Raw genomic sequence first — 15,205 nt, 5'->3', positions numbered from 1 at the left:
TAATTTAACAAAATATATAAATTGCTATCTTGGATGTACTTGGTAATTAAATCTTCATACTTGAAGAAATATTCACCACCTTTTGAAAATTTATTTTTGTCCCGGTCCTCCATGGCTAACCCATTAGTGACTGTGATCCATGGTTCTGGGCAACAGAGCCAGTGCAATATCATCCATTGATCTAGGTACTTGTATGATTGAGAAGAGTATCATCACATTCTTCCAAGTTCAAGTGGAATGTAAACACAGTCTAGTTGATCTGTCTGGACAAACCTCTCATCTCTAGAATGTGTCAGGTGAACCTTTTCTGCAATCCCTCTATAGCAATTTATCCTTCCTTAGTTCAGATTCATGCGCAATATTTCCAGCTGTCAATTCACCAGGCCCTATTTTGTCATATTTAAAGATAGTTCTGAATCACAAGCTGTCATTTCCATTGCATTTACAACAAACAAAACCAACTTCTAATGAATACCTTGCAGCTCTTGAACAATATCCCAACAAAAAGCTTGCCTGTGAAGTTGGAGAAGGAGGTTAACATTTTCTAGATCTTTAGTGATTTTGCATCTGATAGCACAACTACAAATGCAGTCAATAGGTTTTCAGAGAAAAGACTACAATCAGAGTACCATTGATGCGAGCGTTTTGTAACTGAGTAGTTAGAGACTGGGTGCAAACATCATTTTCTGTGAGGATCATAAAATTGAGGCGGTTTAGCCAAGGGTGATGGGTAAACAGATTTGGTGTACATTTTTAGGATATGCAGCAGTGTTTTGAATGTCGTGTTTATAAAGGTAAAATTGTTAAGTTTGGAGGAAACAGATACACCATCTTGCTATCTCTTTTGATAAAATGCAAGGTTTTAGATTACTGTAATTCAACAATAGAAATTTGGTGCATATGCACAGACTCTTTGAGTCTGCTGAATTTTGGGATGCAGTGGTCAGTTTGGTACTTGTTAGCCTCAAGTTATTTGACTTTTTTTTGCACTCCATTGCAGATCCAATTCTGAAGGAACATTCGGATGGTGCTCGGAATAACAACTCGCATGTGCCTGGTGTTTCCGCAGCTGTGCGGTGAATCCTGGTGGCATAGTTCATTTTGCAAGATGGAGTTTTGGATTTACGGGGAGACATTGGACAAACAAGGAGCTAACACAGTCTGGAAATGTGAACTTGTGACTGCAGCAACACAGGTGACCATGGCTTACCCTAAACCCAGTGGCAGCACTGTACTACACCCATTTATTTTAGATTTCCATTTATGTTTGGAGAGAATTACAACTTACTAGATTTTGGTTCTAAATTTACAATGTTTTTGTATATTTATATATTATTTTTTGTATTGTAATAAAATACCTAGAATGTGTTCCATTATCAAATTTTCTTGTTGTCCTTTTTCCTGTTTGTCTATAAAATCAATTTGCCAAATGCATTTAATATTTCTAAAGATAGGTAGAATAAGTTTCTACTGCTCACAACAGTTCATCAGTTGGGGACACTTGGTGACTTGGGTTTGAAACAAAAAGAAAATTATTTTCAAGAGATCCTCTCTCAAATGTTAGATCTCTTGCAAATTTGAGTTTGTGTTTTTGGGAAGTAAACTGGTCAACAAACATCCTGAAGTGCCACTTGGCTGTTATGCGAAGGTCGAGGTTCTCCTTTCACTCGTACCATCAGTCTTGGCCAGTTGTCCCTCATTGTATGCCAGAGTAATGTACAGGTAATTGAGGCAGACCTGAATGAAAGTAAAAGAGAATGCTATCGAGGGGGATGTTTAGTGCCGTCATAAATCCTGTACTGGCTGCAGCATGTGAATAAATGTACCTCTGTCATAGTTTTGGTTGATTGGAATGGAACCATTAGCTACAGGGGGTGTATCTTACTGCCAATCTGTGAACAGGAATAATGCTAACTGGTGGTTTTTATTCAGTGTTTCCCTGTTGGCTTCAGAAATGTCAGTTTACCAAAGTGCACATGAGAAAATAAAGGGTTGTGCAGGTACAAAGGTCACAAAAAATAAATAAATAGCTTAAGGTTCTGCCCCATAAGATTTTGTTGAGACAATCTGTTAAATGCTGTACAAAAAAAATGTAAGCAGTTGTTGAATAGGTGGGTGGTCAATTTAGTGCAGCAAAGGAGCTTAAGGTGGAAGGAGGAGAGACTAGTCACAAAAATACTTTTTTGGTATATGGGTATATTCTGTAGATGGGAATAATGTAACTTGAAAATATACAGATGCAATGCATATACTTACTGTATAGAGAAAATGTATGTGAAGTCCAAAAGAGCATGAGAGTGTTTGCAAAATGTACATTTAATTATAGTAGCATGGTAAACTGTTAAAACTTTCTAAGACCAAATGCAAAGCACTGTGTAAGCTTGTGTACAGTCCAATCAATCAAGTTACACTGTACATATTTAAAACTGGTAGACAATTTTAATAATTACAAGGGAAATTGGGAAGGTTTCTGCTAAGCAAAATTCTTTTGCATGTTGAATTAATTTTTTTTAACTGCATGGTGGTGTGACTTCTCCAAATTTTGTTTAACAGATTATTTAACAACAGTCCCAGTTGGAATAGATTTACTGCTTTAGAGGCTGCAGAAAATCACTCAACAGTAATGGAACTTGACTGCTGGCGCAAACCTTGTGTTGTCATTCTGAAGTATCTTTGGGTTTTGTCCAAATTGTCTGAGCAAATAATTCTTTTCCCTGAGCCCATTTGCTACAAGGTAGTGCATGGAGTAGAGCAAAAGTGCACTTCATTTTAAGTATGTACCAGTTGACTGAGTTTGTGTGGGGTTGGTACAATGATGTGATGTTCCAGATTATGGCAGCTGCCATCCCGAAATCCAGATTAACAAAATCAGTAAGACATGGGATTCATTGGCATTTATACACAAGTGTTTGGATTATAAAACTACTGTAACCTTTTTAAATTCAGAATAAAAAAAACTGAGCAATGTAAATATTCTACAGTTCCTTTATCAATGATGACCACAACTAGTGTTTTTGCATTTTACCTCCCAAATTTGGGAATGGCTTTCAAAGAATTGAGTTTCCAAGTGAAACTGAAAGGAGTTTAAACACTTAAGAAGCACCAGTACATGCCTGATACAATAATAAAATGTGTATTATACTTAATGCAATGTAAATCATTCTTACAAATATAAACAGTTACATTGCACCAAAGGGAAATTGTTTTTGTAGGGTTTTAATACCAGAAATACAACTGGGAAGAGAAACAATGTTGCAACAAGCCTGAGGGGCTGAATAGCTGCTTCTGTTCTTCCTGTTTATAATGCTTAAAATTAAGCTTATTTTTTATATTTTAGACAATGAAACTGCCAGGTTTTTGCTTTCAGTTGCTATATAATTTTATAGCATGCGAAGTAAATCCTTGTTCTTCAACTTTGTGCTCAACATTCTGTTTTTAACTTAAAAATAAACCAAATTAATCTAATTTTCTGAGCACAAACACAAGCAAATTTGCAGATGCTGGAAATTCAAGCAACACACGCAAAATGCTGGTGGAATGCAGTAGGCCAGGCAGCATCTATAGGAAGAAGCACAGTCGACGTTTCGAGCCGAGACCCATGAAGGGTCGAAATGTCAACTGTGCTTTTTCCTAATTTTCTGAGGCCAGGGATGTGTGTCTGACCTAATTCATAACCGATATGCTAATATCCCATTCCTCTCTAAGAAAATGTTTGCTGCACTTAGTGTGTGGTTATGAAAACCTCCTTGCTCCTGTAAATCCTCTCTTGCTTGCTGTTACAGTCACAATTTAAGTTCCTGCTTTATTTAGAGATGCAGTACAGAACAGGCCCTTCCAGTCCAATGCATTGCCCTGCAACACACTTATTTAATACTACCCTAACCACAGAACAATTTATAATGATTAGTTACCTACCCTACAATGATTACTACTAATCCGTATGTCTTTGGACTGTGGGACTAAACTGAAGCACTCTGAGGAAACCCATTCGTCCACGGGTAGAATGTACAAACTCCTTTTAGACAGCGCTGGCATTGAACTCCATACTCAGCAGCACCCTGCATTGTAATAGCTTCGTGCTAACTGCTACGCTATAGTAGTGTGCCGTCATTATCTTAATGAATTTTGAAACTGTTCATGATTTCAATGGAACAATGTCTGGTATTGCAAATGTAAATTTCCCGGGTGCTCAACTGCAGATTTTATTCCTCTTTTAGTGTTAAATGTTTTCATTTCTAGGTTTGAGTCATAATCTTTATGCAATATGGAAATGAATACTTATTGACATGTTTTACTATATAAGCATGGGGAGGTCACATGAAGCAGAATACAAAGCTGCATTTATAGAAGATTTAGTGGGATAATTAAGCTGCTGGCTTCTGAAGCACAAACATACAGCTGCAAACTGAGTGAACAAGTTAAATCTACTATGTCCAGTCAATGAGAAACCAAGGATTACATATAGCATGAAAGAAGGTAACCTGTCTCAATGACCGTCATCCAGTAGCAATTACATCTACAGAAGTGATTTGAGAAGTTAGTGATGAAGCATATCAACCCCTGCCTGAGATTTGATCTGCTCCAATTTGTCTACTTGCACAACACATCCACAGCAGATGCTATTTCATTGGCTTTTTACTCAACCCTATAACATCTGGACAGCAAAGATACGTAAAGCAGAATGCTCTTCATAAGCTACAGTTTAGCATTCAATAGTAGCATTCCCTGAAAACTAATCAATATGCTTCAGTGCCTTGGCCTTTACCTCCTTGTGCAATTGGATCCTTGACTTCCTCACTTTCAGACCCCACTCAGTTTGGATTGGCAATGATATACCTCCACGATCTCCATCAGTGCAGATGATAACTAGCCCACCAGTTGTGAGTTGGAGAGCTACGAAACAGGAGGTGGCACATAGGTCCAGGAGCAAAGTTTAAAAGGGGAAAGCTTTGCAGAAACTCAGCTATAACCGGCGCACCAATCGTATATTGGAGAACAGGGAAGGTTCAGGGATAAAAGGAAGACACTGCCTAGTGGAGCACTCATCGGAGTGGTCTGAGTCAGAGTGGTAGGGCTTTGGCTCATTTGGGTTTTGGCAAGGTAAGTGGACTTCGTTTTCTCCTTGCATTTTTTTGAGGAATAGAGAGCATGTATATAGTACTTTGGGTGTCAGATGTGGGAGTCCTGGGAATCTTCCAGTCTCCCAGATGGCCACATCTGTGCCAAGTGCATGGAGATGCAGCTCCTGAGAGAGCATGTTAGGGATTCTGGAGCTGTGGCTTGATGACTTACAGTTTATTAGAGAGTGAGCAGAGTAATAGAGTTGGGGTTTAAACTCATTTGACAGGGGGATGGGAATTACAGTGATAGGGCTGAGGAAGGGAGAAACAAATAAATCAAAGATGATTTGCAACAGAAATGATAGAAAGGACAGGCAGGAGATGAGGCATAATCACAGCCAGTGGAATGAGTTAACAGGACAATAGAGGCTTGGTGCAGTTAAAACAGAAAGCAATAAATACTGGACTGAAAGTGTTGTATTTGAATGCACGCAGCATAAGAAATGAAATGGATGATCTTGAAATTCAGCTATAGTGTGGTAAGTATGACATTGTGGCCATCTTTGAAACTTGGCTAAAGGATGCTGCCATTGGGAACTGAACATTCAAGGATATGATGTATCAGAAAGATAGGTTAGTAGGCAAAGGGGGTGGTGTGGCCCTGTGGATAAGAAATAATATTAAATCATTAGAAAGGGATGACATAGGATCGGAAGGTGTAGAGTCTCTATGGGTTGAGTTAAGAAATGGCAAGGGTAAAAGGACCCTGATGGCAGTTGTATACAGGCCTCCAAACAGCATTCAGGGTGCAGATCACAAATTACAGCAGGAGATAGAAAAGGTGTGTCAGAAGGGCAATGTCATGATAATTGTTGGGGTTTTTCACATGAAAGTGGATTGGGAAAACCAGGCCAGTACTGGAACTCGAGAGAGAATTTGTAGAGTGTCTAAGGCATGACTTTTTAGAACAGCTTGTTGTTGAGCCTACTTGGGGATCGGCTGTGCTGGATTGGGTGTTGTGCAAATGATCCGGAGATGATAAGAGCTTAAGGTTAAGGAACCTTTAGGGAACAGTGATCACAATATGATTGAGTTCACTTTGAAATTTGAGAAGGAGAAACTAAATTCCAATGTCATTATTTCAGTGGAATAAAGGAAATTACAATGGCATGTAAGGGGAAGTGGCCAAAGTTGACTGGGAAAGGACACTAGCAGGAAGGACAGCAGAGCAGCAATGGTTGGAGTTCCTGTGAAAAATGAGGGAAGTGCAAGACAGATATTCCAAATAAATTTTCAAATGGAAGGACACTACCATGGCTGACAAGTGAAGTCAGAACCAAAGTAAAAGCAAAAGAGGGCATACAAGGAAGCCAAAGCTAGTGGGAAGATAGAGGATTAGAAGCTTCTAAAAAAAAAAAAAAAAAAAAAAAATTGCAGAAGGAAACTAGGAAGGTCATTAGGAAGGGAAAGATGAATTATGAAAGGAAGCTGGTGACTAATATCAAAGAAGATATTAAAAGCCTTTTTAAGTATATAAAGGGTAAAGGAGTTGAGGGTAGATTTAGGACCAATAGAAAATAATGCTGGAGATATTATAATGAGAGACACAGTGATGGCAGAGGAACTGAATGCATATTTTGGAAGACATCTGCAGTATACTGGGCATACAAGAGTGTCAGGGAAGTGAATAATGTGCAGTGAAAATTAAGATAGAGGGGGTGCTCAGTAGCTTATTAATGGTCTTAGGGTGAATAAGTCTCCTGGACCTGACGGAATGCACTCTCAGCTTCTGAAGGAAGTAGCTGGAGAGACTGCAGAAGCATTGACAATGATCTTTCAAGAATCGATAGATTCTGGCATTGTACTGGATGACTGGAAAATTGCAAAGATACTTCACTACTTAAGAAAGGTGGCAGGCAGCAGAAAGGAAACTATAGACCTGTCAGCCTGACATCAGAGGTTGGGAAGATGTTGGAATCTATTGTTAGGGATAAGATTATGGAGTACCTGAAGGCACATGACAAGATAGGCCAAAGCCAGCATGATTTCCTGAAAGGAAGATCCTGCCCGACTAACCTACTGCAATGTTTTGAGGAAATTACAAGCAGGGCAGACAAAGGAGATGCAGTATAAGTGTGTACTTGGATTTTCAGAAGGCCTTTGACAAGGTGCCGCAAGTGAGGCTGCATAGCAAGATAAAAGGCCATGGAATTATAGGGAAGTTACTAGTGTGGGTGGAGCATTGACTGATTGGCAGAAAACAGTGGGAATAAAGGGATCCTATTCTGGCTGGCTGCCTGTTACCAGTGGAGTTCCATGGGGTTGGTGTGGGACCACTGCTTTTTATGGTGTATGTCAATGATATGGACTATGTGATTAATAGATTTGTGGCTAAATTTGCTGGTGATACAAAGATAGGTGGAGCAGGTAGTGTTGAGGAAATGGAGCCTACAGAGAGACTTGGATAGTTTTAGAGGAATGGGCAAAGAAATGGCAAATTAAATACGATGTTGGTAAGTGTATGGTCATGCACTTTTGTGGAAGAAATAAATGGGCAGACTTATTTGGGGAGAGAATTCAAAATGTAGAGATGCAAAGGGACTTGGGAGTCTTTGTTCAGGACACCCTAAATGTTAACCTCTAGGTTGAGTCAGAGGTGCAGAAGGTGAATGCAATGTTGGCGTTAGTTTCTTGAGATGTAGAATATAAGAGCAGGGATGTGATGTTGAGGCTCTATAAGGCACTTGTGAGACCACACTGGGAATATTGTGTGCAGTTCTGGGCTCCCTATTTGGAAAGGATACACTGACATTGGAGAGGGTTCAGGGAAGATTTATGAGAATGATTCCAGGAATGAAAGGGTTACTGTTTGAGGAATGACTGGCCTGTATTCCCTGGAGCTCAGGAGAATGAGGGGGAATCTCATTGAGACATTCCAAATGTTAAAAGGTCTGAGCAGATTAGATATGGCAAAGTTATTTCCCATGTTAAGGGAATCTAGGATTGAAGGACATCCATTTAGAACAGAGGTGCAGAGAAATTACTTTAATCAGAGGGTGGTAAATCCATGGAATTTGTTGCCACGAGCGGCTATAGAGGACAAGTCATTGGGTACATTTAAGGCAGAGATAGGTTCTTGGTTATCCAGGGCATCTATGGAGAGAAGGCAGGGAAGTGGAAATGACAGGAAGAATGGGATCAACCCATGATTGGCAGAGCAGACTCGATGGGCCAAATGGCCTACTTCAGTTCCTATATCTTATGGATGCATCACAGGGCTGTGTGCTTAGCCCCCTGCTCTACTCTCTTTACAGTGGAGCTGTGCTTAGCCACACAGTCATAAAGCCATATTTGTTTGCTGATGACATCACTGTGATTGGCCAACTCAAAAGTCATGACAAGTTAGCATACAGGAGGGAGATTGAAAATCTGACTGAGTGGTGCTGCAACAACAGCATCTTATGCCAGCACACCAAGGAGCCGATTATTGATTTCAGGAGAAGGAAGCTGGAGGTTCATGAGCCAGTCCTCAGTGGAGGATCAGAGGTGAAGAGGGTCAGCAACTGTAAATTCCTCTTATTTCATGTGGCCTGTCCTGGGCTCAGTATGTAGAGCAATTACAAAGAAAGCATGGCAGTGCCTCTGCTTCCTTAGAAGTGTGCAAGGATTCGACATTACATCTAAAACACTAACTTCTACAGAAGTGTAGTGGAGAGTATATTAACTGGCTGCATCACAGTCTGGTATGGAAACACAAAGCCTTTGAACAGAAAATCCTACAAAAAGTTGTAATACAGCCCAGTACATCACAGTTAAAGCCCTCCCCACTATTGAGCACATCTACATGGAGTAATGTCACTGGAAAGCAGCATCCATCATCGGGGACCCCTACCACCCAGGTCATGCTCTTTTCATTGCTGCCATCAGGAAGAAGGTACAGGAGCCTCAGGACTCTCACCACCAAGTTCAGGAACAGTTATTAACCTCAGCCATCTCAGGCTTGTGAGCCAGATGGGATAACTTACCTCAGCTTCACTTCCCCCCCCCCTCCCCCCAAATATCTGAACTGTTCCTACAACTTGTGCACTCACTTTCAATGACTCCACCTCATGTACTTGATATTAACTGCTTATTTATTACCTTTTTGTATTTAGAGTTTGTTGTCTTTTGCACATAGATTGTCTACCCTGTTGGTGTGGTCTTTCATTGATTCTATTATGGTTATTGGATTTATTGAGCATGCCCAGAAAAAATGAATCTGTATATGGTGACATATTTACTTTGTTAATAAATTTTGAACTTCTGGAATTTGAAGGCGGAATTTTTTTTCTAACTTTTACTCAGCCAGTTGTGAAGGTCAACTCTATGGTCCAGTCTATTTTTTTGCAAAGTTCATTTACAATACATAGATTCATTAGAAATGTTAGATAAACTCCTGGATGGGCACATGGATAATAGCAAAATGGAGGGCTACGTAGGTAGGAAGGGTTAGATTAGCCTTAGAATATTTAAATGGTCAGCATAATATTGTGCTGTTTCAACGATGCCTTGGCAAATTGCATGTAGTATATGTTTGTCAAAAAGTAAAGTTAATTTCCTAAAGTGTTAGTTCTTGTGCCAGGAAACAAATTCATAGAAACCAGAGTAATAGCTTGAGTAAAATTTGAGTGGAGGCAGTTAAAGAAATTGTATATAAATATTAATATTACTTAGCAAGGTAGTTAGCAAGTTTCCTAAGAGTTAAATAATTATTTCCATTCTGGTTAGCAACGATTTGATCACAAATGCAACCTACCTTAAATTTCTATTAGCTTCAATTGGTGCCTTCGAGACACTTTTTGTTGTTATGTTTTAAGTGACTGTCATCATTAAATATATCTTTTGATCCCTAGGAGTTGCACATCTGGTAAGGTAGGCCTGGCCCTTCATGGTTTATCTGACATTACCTACTTGAAGGGTGCGATGCAAGTTCATTCTTGGAAGAATTCTAGCTGTATTTCAAAAGAAACTCGGATAGGTGAGTCACTCTGAAGTCGATTCATCGTCAGGTCAGGTGCATTCACGAAAATTGGTAAAAAAAAATGTTCTGTGTTTCCTCTGCACTAATACTAATCCACTATTACTGGTGCAATCTAAAATTATGGCCAAAATTTACTTTCGATATACAATAAGGAGCAGTAAAATGGACGGCAAAGAAGTAGTAAATGAGGATGGAAAAAAGTCTCTGCCTAAAGATGTTTAGTATTCTTGGTGAGGAGATTCGTAACACTGGGATGGGAAGCATCTGGAAGAATGGTCAAGGTGCTAGTTTGAACTTCAGGCACTGAAAAGAGGAAGAGAATGACCGGGATGGATAAATGGGATTATATTTGCCCGATTGGGGTCAGGGTGGAATGTGAGTGAAACTGGCTTTCTGATCTTGGCTGCTGGAACGAGGAGATGTGCCAGCTTTTGTGAAAAGTGCTTGCATTCAACCAATCCAAATACTATGTTGTTAAAGTTGGAAATATTTCTTGTCCATGTTGAAATAAGTGGTCGTGGCCTGAGTGAACCAGCGAGGTCTTGTGTTCTTATCCGAGTTCACAGGCTTTGTTGCATGGGCGAAGTTCACTAAACCGATAATTTATTCTGATGGGAGATGGGGTAGAGTGGAGACTGCGGAGACCTGTCCCACAAAAAGTTTGAGGTGATGACTTTTTAAATGTAAATCAAATTAGCTCCATGCAGGTTGCTGTAATTAATCCTCAACAGCAGGGACGGCCTTAGTTTTGTAACGTCTCTGAGGAGCCAAAACCTGTTGCTCAAAGGGCGTCTATCTCTCAGCGTTATGGCTGTTCTGGTTGGACTTCTGATCACCGTGACCTTCCGTGTTGGCTCCGATTGGTAGTTGCGATTCTCGCGTCTTCGCTCGCTTGACATTCTGAGTCCGATAGCAGCCATGACAACGGCGTCTACTTAGTTTCCATGGCAGCGCACAAGCGCTCTGTATGGTCGGATGGACGAAAATATAAGGCGCATGTTGGGCGTTTGGTCAGGGTTAATGTAAAGGCAGAGGGTTTTCCTGTCTGCAGTAACTCCCTCTTTGGTCGGGTCGAAACTTGATGGTCTACCAGCACATGGAGATATCCGTGGGGGAATGCTGCCGAATGGCACATTCTTGGCTGCAGGAGTACGTGCTGAGGGACGCACTGAAACTTGGTGCAGCAACTGCAAGGGCCCGGTGGGGAAGGACCACAGTTTAGGGTTCTTTTCCCGCAGGAGTTGACAGGTAGGGGGTGGGGTGTATACCCCTCAACAAGGGTATATAAATATGAAGTAACAGAGTGCCACCTTGGTGGCAAAAAATGTGGAATTGTAAAGACCATAAAGGAAATGTGTAAAGGATTGAGAGTCATTGAATGGTTTATTGTACATAATATTTTTGAATAAAGTATATTATGTTTAATAAAAAAAAACTGTATCAGCCACTGACCCTAGATGAGCTGACAGTTCCTTTGGATCGAATAAAACTCCTGGAGGTGATGGCTTACCGGTTGAGTTGTATTCGGCTCTGTGGAACCGGATGGGCCCCGACCTGCTGGAGGTGTACAACGCTATGCTTCTGGCGGGCTGCATGTCAGAATCCACGAGGAAGGGCATCATCACCCTCATCTACAAGCAGAAGGGGGGAAAAAAGAGGACATTAGGAATTGGAGGCCCATCTCTCTCCTGAATGTGAACTATAAAATCCTGTCCAGGGCTATTGCCAACAGGGTCAGGTCTGCTCGAGAGACCTGGACCAAACCTGTGCTGTACCGGGCAGGAAGACCTTGTGCTGCTGAGGGACACCATCGCCTACGTGCAGGACAGGAGGTGGACGCCTGCCTGGTCAGCTTAGACCAGGAGAAAGCCTTCGACAGGATATCACGCACGTACTCTCCAATATGGGTTTTGGGGAGGGAATCCAGAATTGGATTAAACTGCTCTACACAGATATCTGTAGTGGAGTCCAGGTTAACAGGTGGGAAACAGACAGCTTCCCAATCAGGTCTGGAGTCAGGCAGGGCTGCCCTCTCTCCCAACCTGTGTGCTGCATAGAACCCTTTGCCGAAGCCATCAGGAGGGATGAGGGCATAAGAGGGTGACACTGCCAGGCAGTGGAGAGACCCAAGTCAAAACCTCCCTGTACATGGATGACGTCACCATATTCTGCTCTGATCTGAGGTTGGTTCACAGACTTGTGTATATCTGCAAACAGTTCGAGCTGGCATCGGGGGCCAGGGTCAACTGCACGAAGAGCGAAGCCATGCTGTTTGGCAACTGGCCCGAACGATCCATTGTCCCCTTCACCATCAGGCCCGACCACGTGAAAGTGTTGGGGATCTGGTTTGGAGGGGCCGAGACGTACAGGAAGAACTGGTGGGAGCGGACTACCAAGGTGAAACAGAAACTGGGACTGTGGGGAGGGTGCTCCCTTTCGATAATGGGCAAGAATCTGGTCATCCGGTGTGAGGTGCTCTCAGGTCTGTTTTGGCGCAGGTGTGGCCTGTCCCCCGCTCCTGCAGCTTGGAAATCATCAGACCCATCTTCAGAATTGTCCGGGGATTGAGGATGGAGTGAGTCAGATGGGCCATCATGCACAAGTCCCTGGACAATGGGGGTAAGAAATTTGTCCTGATGGTCAGCTTCGTGTGTGGCTGCATCAGGTTGTGTGTGGCTCCCGTGGAGAAGGACCACAGTTTAAGGTTCATCAACTGTGGGAATGGGAGGAGTCGGGTGAGGAGGAGAATACCCCTCATCAACGGTGTGAATAGATGAGTCAACATGGTGCCCCAGGAGTGGCTGGAAATATATAGACCATAAAGGAACATAAAGTATAGGAATAAGAATCAATGCTTGGATGTTTATTGTTAATAATTTTTATTTTATTGTAAATAAGTCTTTAATCCTTGCCTAAAGTTTGAGAGTCAATGAATGGTTTATTGTAAACCTTTAATTTGAATAGGAACAGAGAGCCAATGCATAATTTATTGTAAATAACTTTATTTATTGTTTAAGGACACAGATTTAACAAACGGTTTTTTCTATGTAAATAACTTTTTTAATATTCCTGTAGAAGTATTTTTGGAAAAAGAACTCCATACATAATTACAGTATATAGTTGTTCTGTGCAGCCCCTGCATAATTGTGCATTCATCTATATTTGGACACTTGTGGGTTGCTGTCAAGCTTCCTTGAGTGTTATTTACTGAACATAAGGGGGTACTCGGGGTGGATAAGTAAAATAAACAGCGGCACGTCGTCTCTCGTATTTGTTATTGACGGTCACCCGGCTTCCCAGTGGCACTAACAACTGGCAGTCAGAATCATCGCACACCAGTCCTTAATCAGCCAGGCCATTTGTCCCCCATCATCTGTGCTTTCTGAGGTGCCCTCAATAGCTATACGTGCACCACCAAGAGATAAAATGACTTGGAAGTCATCCCTAGGTTGTTGATACCCTCACGAGAACAGGCATTCTCCAGACAGACTAAATCTCCAGTTTATGGGGTCGAATAATCCCCGGGTTTGTGTGTGGGAATAGAGGCAGTCTAAGCTCGTTCTCTAGTTTAAAAAATGTTTTTTGTTTGAATTTGATGATTAATCCATTGAATGTTAAGCAGCTGATCTCCCCTTCCAATTCACAGAAACCTTTAAAATAAGGGGGAGGTTTTGTATTCATGTACAGTGCTTTTCATGAAAAGTATTTGCTGTCATCATAGTCCTGTCATCCTAGCAATCTGTGGTGAACCTTTGCACTTCCTCTATGACAAGTGCATCTTGGTACAGAGATGAAAACTGCACACAATATTCAAGTGTACTCTCACCAAGGCCTTAAATACTGTGCCTATAAAGAGTATTCACTCCTCTTTGGAAGTGTTCATGTTTTATTGTTTTACAACATTGAATCACAGTGGACTCAATTTGCTTTTTTTTTGACACTGATCAACAGAAAAATGCACTTTCATGTTAAGGTGGTCTAAATTAATTACAAATATAAAACACAAAATAATTGGTTGCGTAATAATTCACCCTCTAAGTCAGTATTTAATAGATGCAACTTTGGCAGCAATTACAGCCTTGAGTCTGTCTCTATCAGCTTTGCACATCTGGACACTGCCACTACCATGCTTCACAGTAGGGATGGTGTGTTTTCGACGATATGTAGTGTTTGGCTTGCATAGCATTTAGTCTGATGGCTCAATTTTGGTTATCAGACCATAGAACCTTCTTCCAGCTGCCTTCAGAGTCTCCCACATGCTTTCTGGCAAACTCTAGCTGAGATTTCTTTTGAGGTTTTTTTCAGCAGTGGCTTTCTCTTTACCACTCGCCCAAAAAGCTGTGACTGACGAAGCACCTGAGCAACAGTTGTTGTATGTGCAGTCTCTCCCATCTCAGCCACTGAAACTTGTAGCTCCTCCAGAGTTGTCATGAGTCTCTCTTGGTGACCTCCCTCGCTAGTCCCCTTCTTGCGCATTCTCTCAATTTTTGAGGACTGCCTGCTCTAGGCAGATTTAACGCTGTGCAATATTCTATTAGGCAAACATGAGGAAATCTGCAGATGCTGGAAATTCAAACAACACACACAAAATGCTGGTGGAAGGCAGCAGGCCAGGCAGCATCTATAGGGAGAAGCACTGTTGACGTTTCAGGCCGAGACCCTTCATCAGGACTCATTTAAACTGTGGCCCGAAATGTCGACAGTGCTTCTCCCTATAGATGCTGCCTGGCCTGCTGCATTCCACCAGCATTTTGTGTGTGTTGTAATATTCTATTCATTGCTTGATTGAATTAACTGTACTCCAAGGGATATTCGGTATCTTGTAATTACCTTGTATCCATCTTGTGCTTTTCAATAACCTTTTCACAGAGTTGCAGGTAATGTTCTTTTGTTGTCTTGGTGTAGTTTTTGTCAGGATACTGACTCACCAGCAGTTGACCCTTCCAGATACAGGTGTATTTTTACCACAATTCATTGGAACACCTTGACTGGACACACCTTGTCTCCAAAAAAAATCTCCATTTAATGAATTATGTGACTTCTAAAACCAATTGGCTGCACCAGTGATGATTTGGTGTGCTATATTAAAGGGGGTGAATACTTATGCAATCAATTATTTTGTGGT

At 41.4% G+C, this 15,205-nt stretch overlaps 1 protein-coding gene across 3 annotated transcripts in view; it reads left to right on the top strand.

Moving 5' to 3' along the window:
- Positions 1-9,378, top strand: part of csnk2a2b (casein kinase 2, alpha prime polypeptide b) — a 60,426-nt gene extending 51,048 nt beyond the window's left edge. For 2 of the 3 annotated variants that reach the window (XM_059992568.1, XM_059992567.1), the window contains exon 11: positions 1,001-2,546. In XM_059992568.1, coding sequence (XP_059848551.1) covers positions 1,001-1,080 — 80 coding nt within the window. In that variant the 3' untranslated portion in view covers positions 1,081-2,546. The other variant, XR_009516226.1, reaches the window with a different exon arrangement.
- Positions 9,379-15,205: the final 5,827 nt, after the last annotated feature.

The sequence above is a fragment of the Hypanus sabinus genome, chromosome 17 (assembly GCF_030144855.1).
Source record: "Hypanus sabinus isolate sHypSab1 chromosome 17, sHypSab1.hap1, whole genome shotgun sequence".
NCBI lineage: Eukaryota > Metazoa > Chordata > Chondrichthyes > Myliobatiformes > Dasyatidae > Hypanus > Hypanus sabinus.
This window is presented reverse-complemented; position numbering and strand designations above follow the sequence as displayed.